The 20,898-nt window shown below is 37.7% G+C and overlaps 1 protein-coding gene across 2 annotated transcripts in view; it reads right to left on the bottom strand.

Annotated features, from left to right (window-relative positions):
- LOC115224705 (cyclic nucleotide-gated olfactory channel-like) overlaps positions 1-8,906 on the bottom strand; it is a 12,087-nt gene extending 3,181 nt beyond the window's left edge. Inside the window, exons 1-3 of one of the 2 annotated variants that reach the window (XM_036500789.1) lie at positions 8,801-8,906; positions 5,672-5,785; positions 1,451-2,338 (exon numbers count right to left, since the gene is read on the bottom strand). In XM_036500789.1, the coding sequence (XP_036356682.1) occupies positions 1,451-2,338; positions 5,672-5,785; position 8,801 (1,003 nt within the window). In that variant the 5' untranslated portion in view covers positions 8,802-8,906. Of the gene's footprint in view, positions 1-1,450; positions 2,339-5,671; positions 5,886-8,800 lie in introns of those variants that run through there. The other variant, XM_029795565.2, reaches the window with a different exon arrangement.
- Positions 8,907-20,898: the final 11,992 nt, after the last annotated feature.

Raw genomic sequence — 20,898 nt, 5'->3', positions numbered from 1 at the left:
GAATGAGGGTGACAGTTACAAGCACTTAGGCGTATTGGGGACAGATAGAATCCGCTACCAAGAAATGAAAGAAAAGATGAGAAACGAGTATTTCAGGAGAGTAAACAAGGTGTTTAAGCTCAATACTCAATGGCAGGAAAAGCATCTCTGTGGTAAACACACGGGCAGTCTCTCTAATAAGATTTTCTGCTGCTTTTTTTGAACTGGGTAAAGGAAAAACTAAAATACATAAATTGTAAAACCAGAAAAATAATATCCATGTACAGGTCGTTACATCCCAGAGACAGTGGAAGGAGTGGCGGAGAGATCTTCAATAGGAGACTGTGTAGAGATGGCAAAATGAGACTTACAAGAGTATGTGAGAACCAACCCACAAAGACTGATTTCAGCTGCCATAGGAAAGGAAAAAGAAGCTACGAAGATTGCAAGGGAATACAAGAAAAGAAGACAGCAGGATCAAGAAAGAAACATCTTAGGAAAAGAGCTACACGGCCAGTACCTCAGACTCAGACAAACGCAGGCCGTCGCAGCAGAGAAGTTTTGATTATTGTTGAAGAATGGAGACATTAAGAAAGAAACAAGATTCACAATGGCTGCTCAAAGCCAGTCATTGGTAACGAATACCATTAAGACCAAAATAGACAAATCCGCGAAAAGTGCCAAGTACAGAGTATGTAATGAGAAAGAGGAATCCATGACGCACCCGATAGGTTCTTATAGTCCTTTGGCGCAGAAGGAATATAAACGTAGACATAATTGTTTAGCCAAGACGCTACACTGGGACATATTACGGCAAAGAGGATTTAAAGTAAGACGAAACTGGTACGAACATCAACCAGAAAGTGTAACAGAGAACGACCAATACAAGATTTTATGGGACTTTAGAGTATAGACTGATAGCAAAATTCATACTAAGCAACCAGATATTATGGCTTTTAACAAAGAGGAAAAAGTGTGTATCATCATAGATGTAGCTATATCTGCGGACATGACTGTATCGGTCAAAGACCAGGATTTAGCAAAGGAAATATGACTGTGGAGAGTTTCTATAACAGTAATCCCAGTTATAGATGCCCTAGATACTGCCACTAACAGACTTAACATTTCCCTTATTGAGATTGGTGTAACTACAAGGGTTGCATTGATTCAGAACTATGCTCTATGCATATTGTAGGAAAGGTCCTCGATATCTCAGGAAACTGATTTTGACCCGGTATCATGAAAGACATGTAAAGCATTCATGCACAACTAAAGTAATAATAATTCTTTTTAATTTTGGTACAAAGTTAACAATTTTGAGGGGAGTAGTAAATCACTGATATTGAACCCCAGTGTTATATTTGCTCAGAGCAAATATCGCAGAATATTTTTTCCGACGTTCTAACGATTCTGCCAACTCACAGTCCTAACGACAACAACAACAACAACAAGAAATATTCGTTTGACCTACCTTTACGACAAACAAAATCTCCCGGGCTAAACACTTGAAGACGAAGTTTCAGTACCAGCTCATGAAGAAGGCCAGGTTCACAATCTTGAAATATTCGAACTTTTCGCAAAGTTTCCAAATGGACTTGCATAGCGATCTCAGTTTGAAGGTTTAGTGGAAGGCATTGTACATATAGATTTTCGTCTATGATCTGGCGCTTTTCCCATGTGTAGTCAAACCACTTCAACACTCGTGTCTGCAGTTCGAAGTCGACCTGGCGTGTTTGCATGTAGCGTTTGACACCGTCTAAACGTGTGCGGAAGTTATCTTTGACTAAGTTGGAATTGTTGATCATGGCACCCACGTTACCGAAAATAGAAGCAAATATGAGCACTCCGAACATAAAAGCTATGATAACATAGATGTATGAAATAATTGTCACTGGTGGCTGTGTCTCACCGATCGTGGTTAATGTTTGCATTGACCACCACAAAGGCATGAGGTATTGGTGTCGCATGGTTAAATACGGGTGTTCTTTTGGTAATACATCGAAGTTTATCACTTCATTTGGATAGACCCAGGCATCTTTACCGAGACCAATCCACGCGCTGAGAGCATAGTAAAGGCAAGCATTCCAGTGGATAAGAAGTGTGACGTAGACGATAATGTGAATAATGCGGATCAAATTTGGAAATGAAGTACGTGTTTCCAGAATATCAAAAAATTGTCTCATACGATAAAGTCGCATCAAGCGGTTGAGACGAACCATCGTAGCACTGGTACCAAAAACAATATAAAGGAGATCTGTTGGCAGAACACTGATTACATCTATTCTGAAATATTTCGAATTTATGTAATACCGGAGCAGCTTTTTAACATCATAGATGACTAAACCATTTTCGATGTAACCTAGAAAAAAATTTCAGATTGAAAGAGGAAGAAAAATAAAGTTTCGATTTTCAGTATTAATGTAAGATGAAGATGTTTATAAAGGTACAATATTTTAAGCAAGACAATATGTACTTGACTCGTATGTATTCTATGGAAAGATGATAGGCTTTATCGTTTTGATGCGACTGGTATTTTGTATGATTCTGTCTGTCTCTCTCTCTTTTTATACTACCCCTGTAATTAAATTTAAGTGAACCTGATAATGTGTTAGGTTTGCCTTGCCTCTAACCCCCAATCCTTTGATGGAATCGTAGGGTCACCGCCGAGACATAGGACGCATTTTGGCTATTTTGTTAGGTCTGGTGGAAGGAAGCCATCCTTTTCTGATTTCTTCCAGAAGAGAGTAAGATAGACAGACGCACAAATAGACAGTAAGAAAGAATGAGAGAAAAAGAAGAATCGACCCAAGTACACTTTATTTATCGATTCCGGAAGGATGATAGGCAACTTTTACCTCAGCAGGATTTCACTACAAAGCAATCTGTCCGTCGTTCTAACGACACTTCATACTTGCTACCTTATGTTACGTTTAACTTTACCCCACAAACGTTATATACCGTCTTTAACAAGACTGTATATACAGGCATTCTTGCCTAGACACGGAACTTTATAAAGTAAATTCTATTTTACTATTGCCTTGTATGTAACATGAAAGTCAATTGATAGTGTTCCTATTAAAAGCTATGTTGTACTAGTTTTTTTAATGGTCATCTTTTTTTCTGATCCGTATTGTTTTGTTTTGTATGTACTGCACTTTATGTTAGCCCCACTTTCTTTAGTGCACCCTTGTAATAATGTAAGGGGGTAAAGACCCCCTTCGGTCATGAATGACCATGGGATTGCACTAGAAAGTTACCCTCCTAGACACAAGTCCGGGCAAGGTTGTTTATGGAAGGCCAGCAGTCGCCCATGCATACCGGCCTCCCCTCTCCACGCCACCAGTGTTATCCAAGGGAAAGACAAAGGTCGATACAGCTTGGCACCTGTGATGTTGCAGCTCATTTCTACAGCTGAGTGAACTGGAGCAACGTGAAATAAAGTGCCTTGCTCAAGAGCACAACACGCAGCCCGGTCCGGGATTCGAGCTCACAACCTCACGATCGTAAGCTCGACGCTTTAACCACTGAGCCATGCGCCTAATAATGTACAATACGATTAAATATTTATTTGTTGTAGAATTTATTGGATATATTTCTGTTAATGTCGTTGATTGTGTCTTTATGACTGTGCGTGGATTATTTCATTCTCATCCGTTTTGCTGGGTTTAGTCATAGGGCTGCGGTCATACTATGTTACGGGGACATGAGCTAAACCACCCATTATCAAGCAGTAAAGGCAGACGTGCGTGCATACACACATACATACACACATGGAAGATTATAATCTCAGCATTGGTGGAAGCACTCCGTCGGTTACGACGATGAGGGTTCCGGTTGATCCGATCAACGGTATAGCCTGCTCGTGAAATTAACGTGTAAGTGGCTGAGCACTCCACAGACACGTGTACCCTTAACGTAGTTCTCGGGGATATTCAGCGTGACACAGAGAGTGACAAGGCCGGCCCTTTGAAATACAGGTACAACAGAAACAGGAAGTAAGAGTGAGAGAAAGTTGTGGTGAAAGAGTACAGCAGGGATCACCACCATCCCTGCTGGAGCCTCGTGGAGCTTTAGGTGTTTTCGCTCAATAAACACTCACAACGCCCGGTCTGGGAATCGAAACCGCGAGTCCGCTGCCCTAACCACTGGGCCATTGCGCCTCTCAGCATTGCAGACACACGAAATGCTAAATACTTAGACTACATTCGAAAGGTGGTCGAGTGAAAAAACACTACACTCAATGATTTGATTTTGCACGGTTTTCGTCCTCTAAATTCACTCACAAGTCACAAGTCGGCTGGGGCTATGGTGGCAGACATTGGCCCAAGGAACTAATGGTTATGATTTCTATTGGTGTAGAAAAGTTCTTCGTTTGGTTCGCTATCGGAATGACAATGACCCGTTGTTAGGGTTAGCATGATATTTTAGAAGTTCACAATGCTTAGATTAGTTTTGATAGTTTTTTTAGATTGAATTTTCTAAACCTTTCATAAAGCTGTCTTGATTGTGGATGTTCACTCGACAGGAGATCACAAACCGTTGTCTTTATACATCCATATCTCTGTGCAAGTATGTATGTGCGTATGAACGCGCAGAGAGAGAGAGAGAGAGAGAGAGAGAGAGAGAGAGAGAGAGAGAGAGAGAGAGAGAGAGAGGGAAAGAGAGACAGAGAGACAGATAGACAGACAGAGAAAGAGAGATAAATAGCGATAGATAGAGAGAGAGAGAAAGAGAGAGAGAGAGAAAGAGAGAGAGAGAGAGAGAGAGAAGAGAGAGAGAGAGAGAGTTGTTTTTCAAGTGAACTGAGTGAATTAGAGAAATTAAGCTTCACTGTTCCAGAATAAGAAATGTCTCTAGGCGCTCAGCTGAGAGGAATCCAAATCATACTGGGACATCAGATAAATTCGTTATTTTTTATCCATTTATTTTCATCATTTACTATGTTATTTGAATTAACACGGCAAAAATTTTTATCGTCGTGTTTTATGGTATTTTGTAGCTATATTCTTCTTCAAATTTTGCTTATTGTTTTTTTAAATTTGAATAAATTTAACTTCTTTTCAAACGTATGATGAAGTGCTAAGTAGAAAAAAGAGGAGGAATTTATATGAAACACCTATAAACACTTAGAATCGCTTGCCATTTTTAAACCTTATTTTTATGTTCTTTGTATCAGTAGCCACACTTAGATTTTAAATATGTGGAAATCTATTCAGTGATCAAATTATAGTCTAATCATCAGTTGCAATTAAACTAAATCTTGGAGAGTTACAACTTCGATAAATTTCTGAATCCATGTTGAATCCACTTCGCTCTATAACTAACGAACCCACCATTTCATTTCCCACAAAATTTTCTGGATTCATATCCTTCTTTAAATTCTTATTTTTGCGATTGTAACAGAGAAAAACATACATATCGCACAATCTTTAGTTACATTTCTCCCTTATGTGCTTCACGTCTGCTGGCACCTTGCTATTGCACTGAATTAGATGTAGCAGTCAAATTTTCTTAAAACAACGGCTTACAGACTTAGAAAAGGATACATTTAATAAAGACTGCATAGAAAATTGACGGAATGACTATGTTTAAAATTTCCTTGATCATAGGCCTACTTAATCAAAGCTGATCTGCGTTCAAACAAAAATAATTTAAATGTCAAAATTTAAAGAATGAGAAAACTACTATTTACCAATTCTCGATGACACAAACATATCGAACAAGTAGACCGCATCACTCGTATAATCCATGCTGAACCAAGTTGTCCTGTAAGCCATATGGAACCTATAGTAAGTTTGTCTGATCACTACAAATATACAGTTGTAGAGAAAGAATACTGAAACGATAGTTGACCAAATTCGGTAGAAAATCAATGTGTGGTCAATCACCAATTCTTTCCAAAATCTGGAACGATGTAGAAAGCAAAATTTAGCTTGAGTACCGAATCTGGTTAAGGTCTACCTAAGATATAATACAAATATCAATTATTTATAGATTTTCAAGTGTTGATTAAAATTCAATTTAACCTACAAATAGGCCATGTTTCGTGATCCACCGGATCATTACGATATTATAAAAATTTCATCCCTCTGTGGAGGTTGTATTTGGTGTTTCCTGTTGTCCACACTAGGACTGTGGGAGATTGTGATCTCAGCATTGTAGACACACGAAATACCAAATACTTAAAAAGGCGGTCGAGTGAAAAAAACACTAGACTCAATGACTTGCTTTCACCCTTTCGGGATGGATAAAATGAAGTAACACTCAAGTACTGGAGCTGATATAATCGAATGTTCTTTTCCTCAAATTTAAGGCATTGTACTTGCGTAAGAAATCAATATTTGATTTCATTCCTCTAAGTTCTGAATCCATATTCTGCCTGAACTGACTTTGCCGTTTTATCGTTCCGGAATCGATATAAGCTAGATACCTACAATGCACTAGCATACTTTAATCGATTATACACCTCCCACAATAATTGTGTTGTCTTGTGTCACTAATTTGCAAGGCTAGGTAGGATCATTAACAAAATGAAATGTCTGCAGCAGAGTAGCATCGGTAACAGAAAAGAAATTAGTCACTTTTCGACAACTACATCTGCAGCCTAAACCTCGTGGACCATCAAATTAATATAAACAACTATTACATTGAGATATTTAGCTTCCATTTAAATAAAACGCTGTTACTATTATAGTTAGCTTCAATTTAGAAACCATTCATCTGTATGTATTGGGTTGGCAACTAAGTTACCGCGGTTTGTTTAAATTTTGGAATTTATTGCGTTTTTAAATTTGGGAATCTATTTTTTTCGAGAATTCTATTTTTGAATCATTTTGGAGTCTATTTTTTTTTTGTTCTAGTTAATATTAGTTAATTTTTGTTTATTTTCATATCATTAAAATGGAATGTCAAGTTAAGAAAAAGGAGCATTTTCGACACCTCCTTCTTTTTGCTTTTAATCAAGGTTCTAAGGCCGCAAAAGCTGCTCGCGACAGTTGTACTGTGTATGGAGATGATGCCATAGCTGAAAGAACAGCTCGTGATTGGTATGCCAAGTCCAAAAATGGAAATTTTGACCTCAAAGTCACACCTCGTTCTGGTCGTCCAGTTGAGTTCGATGAAGAGCGATTAAACCAACTTTTGCACGAAAATTCTCGTCAAACGACAATGGAACTGGCAGAGAAAATGTAATACTCCCACACTGCTATAGAGAAGCATCTTCACTCGATGGGAAAGGTTCAGAAGTATGGAGCATGGTTCTGCAGGCTTTTAGTAACAACAACAAAAATCAACGAGCCACAATCTCCGCTGGTTTGTTTGCTCGTCACTGCTCAACTCATGGACACAAGTAACGATTTCTTTACCGAACCGTTACTTGCAACGTAAAATGGTGCCCGTACATCAATATAAAGCTGCGTAAGGAATGGCTTAGCCCTGGCAAACAAGCGACACCGCGTGTGAAACAAGATCTTCATCCGCGTAAAACGATGTTGTGCGTATGGTGGGACTGGGAAGGAATTATCCATTACGAATTGCTTGAACGGAACCAAACGGTCAACTCGGAACTCTATGTTCAACAGATGGAACGACTCAACATGGCTATTCAAGAGAAAAGATATAATCGGCAGCATGGAGTTCTTCTACTGCACGACAACGCCCTCCCTCATATCTCAAGGTTATTTGATCTCGACATAGAGACAACGACCTGTTATCGTTAATTAACTTCTTATCGAGATTTTCAGACACTATTTACTCATGAATTTGCCGTTGAGTTAAAATTCTCCAATAAGTATCTCTTGAAGATGACTTATTCTAGATACTACGCTTTATGATATTAACAAGTTAAGGTTGAATTATTGATATAGACATTTGAAGAAATTAAGTCAAATAACATCCACTCTGTTAACGAAATATGATACAATTAACAACCACAATTTAGGAGGAATTCAAATCTCTTTCACAGAGTTTCGACTTAACAGTATTAGGCAATAGTCCACCATTATACGCAAGAGTTTTCATATTTACCCATCACGTCGACTTAATTCATATTTTAGGACACTTGTCGCAACGGCCGTGTATATATAATTGTTGTCTTACTTTGCTTTTTTCCTTCCTAATCAGTTAATTAGATTTTAGTATCGTAGAATACAGATGTATGCGCCAGGTGATCTGAAGCTTCTTGATAAAGGCACGAGTTTGTCGAAAGGTACGAGTCTAGTTCAAATCTCACAACATTGATTTTTGTATTCGTCCGGTAATATTAACAATGGCTTATTAAAGCGATGATTATAGAGCTTACATATCACTTCACGGACAGAATACTAGATTTTCATCTCCAAGGAAACCAAATGCCTACTTCTGGCAGATAAATGAAGTTATACGTTTTAAAATCGAAGCCTTTGACTGGAATCAGAGGGAAACACTCGATGAGGACATGAACAGGTAGTTAAGTTATCAGTAAAATATGTTATTCACTTGGTTTTTCTTTTCTGAGAAAGCAATGAACAGCACAACACTTTACTTCCTTTTCTTGTTGATCTTGATATTTAAATCTCAAATCTGTCTTGCAACGTCAGCCGTATGTAACTCGCTTTCAAAATCTACTGAGAATTAATGATATATATGACAGGCTCAATCAGTTTTACTTAAACTGAATATATACACTTCATGAAGATGAAACATTATAGTGGTGCTCTGACTGCTCAATGATCTGAAGGGCCCCCAGAAATAATTTATTTATTTTATGACCTGAAAAACAAAAACAATACCTACAGGGAACATCAAAAGTTTTGTGAAAATAATTGACTAAATCAGTACTTACTGGAGAGTGAACAGATCTATCAGCTCAAAATTCTCTGTCATTTCATATATAGCTGCTTGTTTTGGATCTGCGATTGGATCAATTTGGGCACTTAGACGACGCCTTTTCTGATAAAATTGTGAAAATGGATTAGAGCAAATTAGAGATTTTTCAAAGTATATAATACAATTATCTCTAAACTAAGGACACCAAACTTGCAAAACCTCAGTATACTTAACCTTAACACCACCACCATTATTTAGTTTCTGCAGGGCGGCGAGTTGGTAGAACCGTTAGGCCAATTGGGAAAATTTATTAGCGGTATTTCCTCTTGCTTCTTTCGGTCTTGGTTCAAATTCCGTCGAGGTCGACGTGACTTTTTTTTATCCTTCGCAACTGGAGTCAATGTAATAGACTTACCTCCTCCCTTCAAATTTCTGGTCTAATATAGAAAACTGAAAACGTTATTTAGCCTCGTATGTTTTGAGTTCAAGTCTAGCCCAAGACATAAATTTTATCGTTCATGTATAATAGTATATATCTCTTTCTCTTTTCTCTTTTTTTCTTTTACTTGTTTCAGTCATGTGACTGTGGCCATGGTGGAGCACTGCCTTTTTTAGTCGATCAAATCGACCCCAGGACTTATTCTTTGTAAGCCTAGTACATATTTTATCGGTCTCTTTTTTGCCGAACCGCTAAGTTACGGGGACGTAAACACACCAGCATCGGTTGTCAAGCGATGTTGGGGGACAAACACAGGCACGCAAACACGCGCGCACACACACACACACACACACACCACACACACACATATATATATATATATATATACATATATATATATATACATATAGGATGGGCTCCTTTCAGTTTCCGTCTACCAAATCCACTCACAAAGCTTTGGTCGGCCCGAGGCTATAGTAGAAGACACTTACCCAAGGTGCCACGCAATGGGACTGAACCCGGAACCATGTGGTTCGTAAGCAATGCTTATAAAATATATATGCTCATAAAATATATAATACCGAACATTTAAATACAAAATATTGGATGAGGTATAAATAATAATAGGGAAGATTTTGAGAGAAATTATTAAGATTAAGCAAAACATTCTTGAAGACTATTTAGCAATTACTTAATTCTTTGTCACATTATAATGCATGAAGATGGGGCGACTAATTTTAAACAATCTCTTGAATTCACCCCTTACAAATTTGATATTTTGTGCTGCTCAGTTACTGCACCAAGCCGACGACAGAGTCCCTTAATAGTCGCTCGACCGGCTACAAATAACAACCCTGAATTCCTCTTTACTGTCTTAGAAACAGGCACATTAGATAAGTAAGTCTGGTGGACATAATACCCGAGAAAAAGATGGTTGGTTGAAATGTTCGAAAATTATATTCTGAATTTATTATTAACACAATAGTTTATTTAGCTTGGTGATACTTCACCCTCAGCAAAAACATAAAGCTGAAACTTTTAAAACCCTAGTCTAGCTAATAACATTGTATGGATGTGAAACACTGACTCCTAAGGGTAGCTAACACTAAACGAAGTAAGGCCGTTCAAGATTATATGCTATAAGTGAGCGATGCTGATCAGAGCGATGTTGGGCAATCCGTAGAACGAACGATTTAGGTTTGGAAGAGATAGAAATTGAGAGAAAGTCGGTGATGATAGCCACATGACGAAAACTGCAACATTTTGGCCATGTTATCAGGATTCTGGACTTCTGTGCTTACATGCTTCGGAAACGAATGGACAGAAAGCAGGCTGGCTCGCAGGTGACAATAAAGAAGACAGCGATGACATCAAGGACTGGATGGAAAGGACTCTGGCGGAATGTACGGCTGCAAAACAAGACCGCAGTGTGTGAAACGGAGTGGTGATTGTGTCTGAGGCATCCCACAGGCCCTCAGTCACGATGAAAAGAAAATTCCTTCCTTCAGTCAAATTCTTTTTTAAAATAACTTTTTCACAGAAAATATTTATTGTTTGAACTTTTTATTTTAAAAAATGAACAAAAATCACAGTGAGAGAGCAAAAAGAATTTAATTGGTTAAAATGTCGGCATAAATTATTTTATTTATATTCTGAGTTTTGATCTGTAAGAGCTGCAAATGTCATTGGCGCTGCTTTCCCACTATGTAATACATTCTATTCCTCTCCCCTACATTACACGGCATATTGTATTTCCCTTCCCCCGACTAAATAATAAATTCTTTTATTACTTTCAGTCAGCACCCTTGGCGCTGTAGCAGATGAAAAGCATTTCGCCCACAGTTTACCCTAAACGGCTAACAACTGTTCCAATAACAATATGTTTTATGAAGACCACATTAGTAACTGTTCTTTTAAGTCTTAATAAGTTGTTAGCCACCTGCATATAAAGCAAATTCATGCATGCATGAATTTACTGCTCCTATGTATAGAATCCATAACGTGGTATTTCCACTTAATTGAAGGATGAAGCTACATGGAAAAGACTTGCATAATGTGTCGGAATATATTTCCGCCAATGTTGCTACAGCGTCGGATAGGATGCTCCACGGTATTTGTTTTGATTCTCTGCGCTCTGAGTTCAATCGCCTTCAAAGTCAACTTTATCTTTCATCCTTTCGGAGTCAATAAAATAAGTACCAGATGAGCATTGGAGTCGACACAGTCGACTTACCCCCCCCCACCTAATTGTTGGTCTTGTGCTAAAATTTAAAACCAATATTATTTTTAAATATAGAGCAGCAAAATGTCAGAATCGTTACCGCACCGGGCATAATGCTTAGCGGCATTTCGTCCATCTACACGTTCTGAGTTCAAATTCCGCTGAGGGTCACTTTTGCCTTTCATCCTTTCGGGCTCGATAAAATAAATGCTAGTTGAGCATTAGGGTCCATGTAATCGACTTAACTACCACCTACCGAAATTGCTAGCTTTGTGCTAAAATTCGGAACCATCTTAAAATTCGGAACTATTTTAAAATTCGGAACCATTCGGAAATATTTTTAAATATTTCAAATTCGTATTAGCCCCACAATAAAGAACTAATGAAGTAATGGATCGTTGAACTAGTTGAGTATTCCACAGGTGCAACTTAACGTTCCGTCGTAATCAGCATGACACAGTGTGAGCGGAAGCTAGATATTTGATTTGCGGGTACAACCCATCTGACGTACTTTCAGATTCCTTCTACTCAATTACACTCACGAAGTATGAATTGACTCGAGGCTTAGAGAGAACAACATCCGCCATGTGGTGATAGAATCAAACCCAGGAATTTGTGATTTCGAAGCGAACTTCTTAGCCATTCTTTCCAACTGCATCTAATTCTCGAAGTTGGATTTCATGAATTATGAAAATGGAACGAGCTGGCAGAACCGACAGAGGGTCGGTAAAGCTGCATTGCAGTATTTCTTCCAACATTTTATGTTCTGAGTTCAAATCCCGGCGGGATCAACTCTATCTTTTATCATTCCGAGGCCGATACAATAGAGTTGCAACCACGTACTGTATCCCTTAAAAGTGCTGGCCTAATGACAAAGTAAGAAACCCAAAATTATGAACATCGAAGACATTCTAGATTGGAAGGTAAGGTTGAACAGCGGACGATATACACACTACAGTACATTTAATTTTCACCAACCACATTTAAATTCAAATCTCACCAGATTCTATGTTCGACTTCTGAAGTAAATAAAATAAATACAATATAATGGATTTGACGCTATATATATATATATATATATATATATATATATATATATGTGTGTGTGTGTGTGTGTGTGTGTGTGTGGTGTGTGTGTGTGTGTGTGTGTGTGTGTATACTGGGTGTATCAGTAAAATTGTCCAAATTTTACTTTCAGCATCGAACCTTTGTATCTCAGGAATGCTTAAAGATAACTTAATGGAATTATTAGAAGTTTTTCTAACACTATTTGACTCTACTTTGAGGAAGGAAAAATATTCATTACCCTCCAAGCTTACCAGAAGAATCATGATGAAGTTGATCATGGACAAAAATGACATTTTCATAAATAATTAACCACAGCTCAGGATTCAGAACTCATAAGGGATTGAAATAAAGTTCAAATGGAAGCTTTTAGTTTTATTTCAAAGTGCTAAAGAAAATTCTGGCCGAAATTCTTTCTGTTAGGCATCAAGAGTTGCTTCTCTTTTGGCAATGACTTCCTCAAATCTCTTCCTGACTGCACCATAAGCTTCTTTAATAAATTCCTCATCAATGTATTCCTCCCACGTCCTACGGATGGAGTTTTGAGGGCTTGCACGTTACTGTGGGGCTTTTCACAAGCTTTTCTGACCAGTTCATTCCATATACTGAAGTCTAAAGCGTTCAAATCAGGTGATGAAGAAGGCCAAGTGTTCTTATCCCCAAACCTGTTCCCAAACTTATCCCTGACAAACTTTTGAGTCACTGCATTTGTGTAACAAGGAGCACCATCTTTCTGGAATGTAAACTTGAAGTTCTTAGCGATTTTGCTGAGATTACCCTCGTCGCTTGCCTCAGGATATTCAGAAAGAATCCAGGTCTCTACATCGGTCAAAACCTAAACATAATAAATTTCTGTCAGTCTCTCAGCCTTCTCAAAGATAATCAATGGTATTTTATTGCCATCAAAGGCCACACAGGCGAAAATCATCACCTTGACAGGGATTTTTGCACCTGCAAATGACATTTTAGGCTCTTTCGTTAAGAGGTGAAGCCAGAACGCAGCTATTGCGTATGGTTTTGTGCGTATCGAGGGAAGGGGGGATTCTTTTCAGCTGTGTAAAAGATCCCTTCAGGGTTATGTTTCACTTTGTTCAGGATGATCTTTACCCTCTCCCACCTTCTAACCTTTTGTCCTGGAGTAACAAGGTGCCTCACAAGTCTCAGTACGATTTTATTTTCAAGTCTTCTGTCATTGCTCTTGGAACTTTCGTCGCCGAAACTCCATTATTACGTGCCAGACGTCTTATGAATTGAGTTGTATCTCTTCTGATTGATTTCTTCAGCTCCAGATTGAAATGATGATTCCTCTTATAGTTATGAGCTCCTGATCCAGTTTTTCTTTCCACTATTTCCTCTTTGTCAAACGTATTCACAATTCATTTGGTGGTTCTTAAGTGAACTTTGAAGAGATTGAAGCCAGAGAATTATCTTAGCCATTTCAACGTTGCTCATTTGTGAAGACATGGTGAGGCTGGAACAAAACGATTTCAGCGTGTACTCTTTCGAACTAAATATCTCAACGGCTATTTCACTGATTCTTACAAAACTGGTGTCAGAATGGCCAGATGTCTTATTTAGAAAAATGGAAAATTGCAAATCGATTCGTTTATTTGTTTTAAGAAATTTAAAGAATTTGTGAGCATGACAATTTTGCTGTTACACCAGGAATACACATACACACACACACACACGCACACACACATACATATATTATGAACAAACTTTGGAATGCGTATATACATATGCACACACGCACAGATATACTATATATATATATATAATATATATATATATATATATATTATATATATATATATATACGCACGCATATTTATGCATGTGTGCATATATATATATATTATATATATATATATATATATATGTGTGTGTGTGTGTGTGTGTGTGTGTGCATGTATTTATATATACACACATACTTATATACCAGAACCGTTGGCACGCCGGGTAAACTTCCACCTCCCCTTTAAAACCGGTGACCTTGTGCTAAAATTTGAAACCTCTCTCTCTCTCTCTCTCTCTCCTCTCTCTCTCTCTCTATATATATATATATATATATTATATATATATATATATATATATATATTATATAAAATCCGTTCTGTTTCTCTGTGTGTGTGTCTTCTGGGATCTCGAGCATTCTCCATCTGATTGCGGTATCAGGGCGTGCATAAGTCTTGAAAAAATTACAAAAATCGATTCCCGGTGAGAATGCGATAGATAAAGTCGTGGGAACGTGCATTTGTACGCGCAAGTACATAAGTTGTTGCGATGTACTTACTGATACTTTAAACTCTTCGGTTGCATATTTGTGCGAATAAAATCGTTTTTCTTTGGAATAGAAAAAAAGTCTATCTACTTCTTCTTTTGCTGGTGTCTCAAATTTAGGTTAAATCAGTGTTTCTCAAAGGGGAGGCCCATGAGATGGTCGGACAAGTTGTTTTGAGAAAATTTGGTTTAAATGTTTGACAACTCAGCACCGTCCATTGGACGGGAGCGTTTTGCTCGTATACATACATACATACATACATACATACATACATACATACATACATACACACACACACACACACACACACACACACACACACACACACACACACACATATATATATATATATATATATATAAATATTATTTTTTAGGGAATAATAATTCCGGCATAACAGAGGTTCAAATTATTCTCAATGAAGAAATATATTTTAATTTAGAGATGGTAGACTCCTACATCTCACCAAATAAAAAGAATTTTAATTTTAAATACCTACTGTATTATTACTTGGCAACACGTGTTTCATGAGGTACATCCTTGGGTTCCACGGAGTGGTTTAGGAACCCGAGGATGTACCTCATGAAACACGTGTTGCCAAGTACCAAGTAATAATACAGTAGGTATTTAAAATAAAAATTCTTTTTATTTGGTGAGATGTAGGGGTCTACCATCTCTAAATTAATATATATACATATATATATATATATATATATATATATTTGTAATACAATATGTGACAATTATTCGGTTGCCATAATAAAACTCCAAATAATTGTCACATATATTACAAATAAATTCCTCTATTTACATAATATCGAGGTCTCTTTCATTCTTTTGTTGTCTTACCATTACTATTAATATATATATATATATATATATACTAGCAGTATCGCCCGGCGTTGCTCGGGTTTGTAAGGGAAATAACTATATAAGCATTTTTAGAGAGTTACTTCCCTTATAAATTCGGGCTTTCTTAGCCATTTTTGTTTTGGTGTCTTCAAGCCATGAAGTCGTTGTTCTAAAAGAACGCTGGTTTCCTTCACAACGCATTACGACGTTGATTTCTTTACACTCCCTTCCCCACAGCTTCACGAGGGAGGGAAGGGGGAGAAGCAAACAGGTGCAGCTGTGAGCGTGGACGCCAACTCCGCCGCCATCGACATACGATGCATTTTATGCATTAAAATGAAATAAAAAATGATGTTAAATTATTTTTAAAATCGTAGACTCATCGTTGACGCGCGCTAATAGTCAGACGGGCTCGATATGAATCACGACTATAAGATACCCGAATTTGGTTAAACTGCACCGCAAAATGTGGGAGGAGTTAGGAATCTAAATCGAAGGGGACAGACACTCACACAACTAGAGTTTTATATATATAGATATATATAAATACTTTGTGAGTGAAATTAGGATGAAATTGTATGGTATTTCAACCAACGCTCTACCGGTTGTGTTTCTTATACCCCTGATAAATTGATATTAATTTCTATTAAGGCGGCGAGATGGCAGAATCGTACCGCACCGGGCAAAATGCTTAACGGTATTTCGAAATAAAATATTTCGAAATAAAAAGGCGGCGAGCTGGCAGAAACGTTAGCACGCCGGGCGAAATGCGTAGCCGTATTTTGTCTGTTGTTACGTTGTGAGTTCAAATTCCGCCGAGGTCGACTTAACCTTTCATCCTTTCGGGGTCGATAAATTAAGTACCAGTTACGCACTGGGGTCGATGTAATCGACTTAATACCTATGTCTGTCCTTGTTTGTCCCCTCTGTGTTTAGCCCCTTGTGGGTAATAAAGAAATAGAAATAGGTATTTCGAAATAAAATATTTCGAAATAAAATATTTCGAAATAAAAAGGCGGCGAGCTGGCAGAAACGTTAGCACGCCGGGTGAAATGCGTAGCCGTATTTCGTCTGTCGTTACGTTGTGAGTTCAAATTCCGCCGAGGTCGACTTAGCCTTTCATCCTTTCGGGGTCGATTGAATAAGTACCAGTTACGCACTGAGGTCGATATAATCGACTTAATCCGTTCGTCTGTCTTTGTTTGTCCTCTCTGTGTTTAGCCCCTTTGTGGGTAGTAAAGAAATAGGTATTTCGAAATATTGATATCCACAGTTGATATCCACAGGCGCAGGAGTGGCTGTGTGGTAAGTAGCTTGCTAACCAACCACATGGTTCCGGGTTCAGTCCCACTGCGTGGCATCTTGGGCAAGTGTCTTCTGCTATAGCCCCGGGCCGACCAATGCCTTGTGAGTGGATTTGGTAGACGGAAACTGAAAGAAGCCTGTCGTATATATGTATATATATATATAAGTGTGTGTGTATATGTTTGTGTGTCTGTGTTTGTCCCCCTAGCATTGCTTGACAACCGATGCTGGTGTGTTTACGTCCCCGTCACTTAGCGGTTCGGCAAAAGAGACCGATAGAATAAGTACTGGGCTTACAAATAATAAGTCCCGGGGTCGATTTGCTCGAGTAAAGGCGGTGCTCCAGCATGGCCGCAGTCAAATGACTGAAACAAGTAAAAGAGTAAAAGAGTTGTCATTTACCTTCTGGGCGATTCGTTTCACCTGGTATATTGTGATTTTCGATACTCTACGACGTTTCCCAGGGCGACGTATTGCAGACGAAAAGTGTTTAAACAAGGCGCATGCATTAAGTATGTGGCATCGATAACGTTTACATTATTAGAGGTGATTCCTTAAGGCGGCGAGCTGGCAGAAACGTTAGCACGCCGGGTGAAATGCGTAGCCGTATTTCGCTTGCCGTTACATTCTGAGTTCAAATTCCACCGAGGTCGACTTTGCCTTTCAACCTTTCGGGGTCGATTGAATAAGTACCAGTTGCGCACTGGGGGCGATATAACGACTTAATCCGTTTGTCTGTCCTTGTTTGTCCCCTCTGTGTTTAGCCCCTTGTGGGTAGTAAAGAAATAGATAACGTTTACATTATTAGAGGTGATTCCTTAAGGCGGCGAGCTGGCACAAACGTTAGCACGCAATAAAGAAATAAGAATCGTTAGCACGCCACGTAATATTCTCAACGAGATTTCGTTCGTCTGTTGTTCTGAGTTTAAATTCCACTGAGGCCGACTTTTCCTTCCTTTATATCTTACGAAGTCAATAAATAAGTGGTAATCGACACATCCTTCCCCGAAATTGAAAATTTGAAACCAATGTTGATTTCAAATTTTGACATAAAACCAGCTATCTCTGGGTAGGGGATGAGTCGATTACATCGCTCCCAGTGTTCAACTGCCACTTATTTTATCGGCCCCAAAACGATTAAAGGCAAAATCGACCTCGGCGGAATTTGAAGTGAGGACGTGTGGACGGATGAGATGCCGCGAGGTAATTTTCCCCGGCGTGCTAACGATTCTGCCATTTCGCCGCTTGGAAACCAATTCTAATTTTTCTTGGCTTATAAAATTTGGAAAATACTGTTAGATGGAAAAGGTAGATTTGAACTCAGAAATGTTATATCACGAATAAGTTTAGAAATCCTTATTACTTATCGAAAATCGTAGGAAAGTAGTACTAACCCCATACATGGTGCTGTAAAATAATACATTATACGAATCCCGTATAATTCATTAAAATATAATATTCAACAAACAATAAACTCATTAACCAAGGTATCCCTTCGGGAACAAGATGTCAAACTGAAGCCTTCCGGAACAAATGTCGAGGAAATTTCTCATGAACTCATTTTGTTCATTAAAAATTAATGATAAGAAGAATAAAATCAATAACATTGGTAGTAATTTTTATCAGGAATTCCCAACCCACGCTTGAGTTCGAAGATATTAAATCTAGATACTCCAGGATGACAAGATCGCTGTGACAAGATACGTTGTAGTTGGAGCCACAGCATAGAAAAGAAACAAAATCTTCTTTCCATAAATATATGGATGATTGACGCAATATTCAATCTTCACTTATGACAAGAATATCACAATATCTAATGTTCAAAGATAGATTAATAAATAAGTAAAAAAATGTTGATATAAAAGATAAATAGATACGCATAAATAAAATGCTACTTACTCTAGATCTTGTAAATATCCCCCAATAGGGAATCCCCTTGTTTGACGTCGTCATTTTAATTCGTAGGAATTAGCTACAGTATTTGTTTTGAATTTCTTGATATCATATCTTTCTACTGATCAATCTTGTGAAAGAAACGTTGAATATAATGGCCAACTATACACAATAATGGCGTCTTTTCTACTGCGATAAAATATTCCAAAGAAGGTGAGCGTTATTTCTCCGGCGGAAGAAGGAACTATAAAGAAATCTTTAGAGAAAAGGAAAGATAATTCAAATTCGCACTTAGAATTTATTCCTGTAGCTTTCTATACAGTCAGCATCTGAAGCAACTAATAAAAGATAAATCACACTTTTTGTAAGATGCTTTGTTATAAATATTAGAAGTGATCTGAGTCATCAATGCCACTTGTCACATATATTCTTTCATCAAAGAATATACAACAATTTGGCTATATTTTACCCAAAAAATTATTAGACTACAGCTTATGAAATATTCCAAATAGAACATAGCATTCGATTTTCTCTGATTATCCTACTTTAAAAAATTTTTGCTGTTGGTGATGGTAGGGTATCGAACAACTTAATAAAATGAATTTAGTAAATTGCTTTCTTCACCCTACCAAGTTTCGGAGTATATCGAAGACAAAGAAAGTTTATTTCTTAATTTATATATTTTATTTTTTGTAACAACCAAATAATTCCCCAGAGAAAGTATCTGTATCATTAATAGTATGAGCGACCAATCTCCTTCGAGTTAGTCTGCTCCGTCACATAATTTTCCAAGAGGTTTTAGTTCCTATTCCTGTCAGCTAGTTGAATATCCTGCAGTATTTTCTCTGGAATACAACGACATGTATGTAGTAAGTTTAAACATACGATCGGTGAGCTGGTGGTCTCATACCTCATCCATTTAACCGTTTCATCTTTAGTTAGCGTAGATGACCGAATCGACATTGTAGCCGAGGTTTATCAGTTCGTACATGAAATCACCGTTGTATTGTGTCCATAATCAAGATACTGAATTCTCGACAGTTCAGTTCGAAGGGACCACATATGACATAATTCTTCACCATAATTAAAAAAACACAAAGTGTGTTTAATAAAAAAAAAACAACCCTTTTTAAAGGAAGCGTGTATAATTTTTTCAGGTCACAAACAAGTTGATAGGACGAAAGGAAGAAGGGTTCTTTAGACCGGAAACTTGGTTCGAATGATTGCAGCAGAATAGATTCCTTGAAGAGGCCCAAAGGTCAGACAGTAACGGTGGTAAACCAGGAGATGGATTCAATCTACTGTGCAAAAACAGGAAAGATCCTTCCGCTCAGCTTCAATATAGTTTCTATCGACCAAATTTCACTCACACGACTTTGGACCAACAAAAGCTGAAGGAGAAATCTCTTTCCCAAAGTGTCGCACAGTAAGTTTCACCACGAAATGACGGAGCTGTGAAGCAAACTTCTTAACCTCAGAGCCTTGTTGATCTGTGGAGTTAACATCTCTGAGAAAACTGCATCTGCAAGAGATGAGAGTTTTATACAGCAATGATTTTATATTTCATCAGCCTAATGCAAAAGAGACAAGCACTAGGTTTGCGCATACGTGTGCTGCGGAGAAAATTAACCGAGTTAGCATTTAGATTTTATCCAAAGTATAGAACACACACACACACACACATGCATGTATGTATGCATTCGTGCGTGTGTATCCATGTGTGTGTGTGTGTGTTGTGTGTGTGTGTGTGTGTGTACGAATGAGATTAATAAGATTAAATATCTAAAACTATTCGGAAGCAAAAACAATCGATTTGTACTTGATTAAATTTTTTCAATATTAAAAAAGAAACAAAGAAAACTTGTCGACTCACAACAAAACCTAATAATATCAGAATAATATAAAATTATTTGTTAAAAAGATGTCAATGTTTTTAATATCGGTGCAACAAAGATTAAAAAAATCGGTATCGATGTTTAAATGTTACTTGTAAACAAGCGTGCATTTGTTGATTTCATAACCAAATATTAATTATAGGGATAATAAAATAAAAGA

The sequence above is a fragment of the Octopus sinensis genome, linkage group LG2 (assembly GCF_006345805.1).
Source record: "Octopus sinensis linkage group LG2, ASM634580v1, whole genome shotgun sequence".
Classification (NCBI taxonomy): Eukaryota; Metazoa; Mollusca; class Cephalopoda; order Octopoda; family Octopodidae; genus Octopus; species Octopus sinensis.
This window is presented reverse-complemented; position numbering and strand designations above follow the sequence as displayed.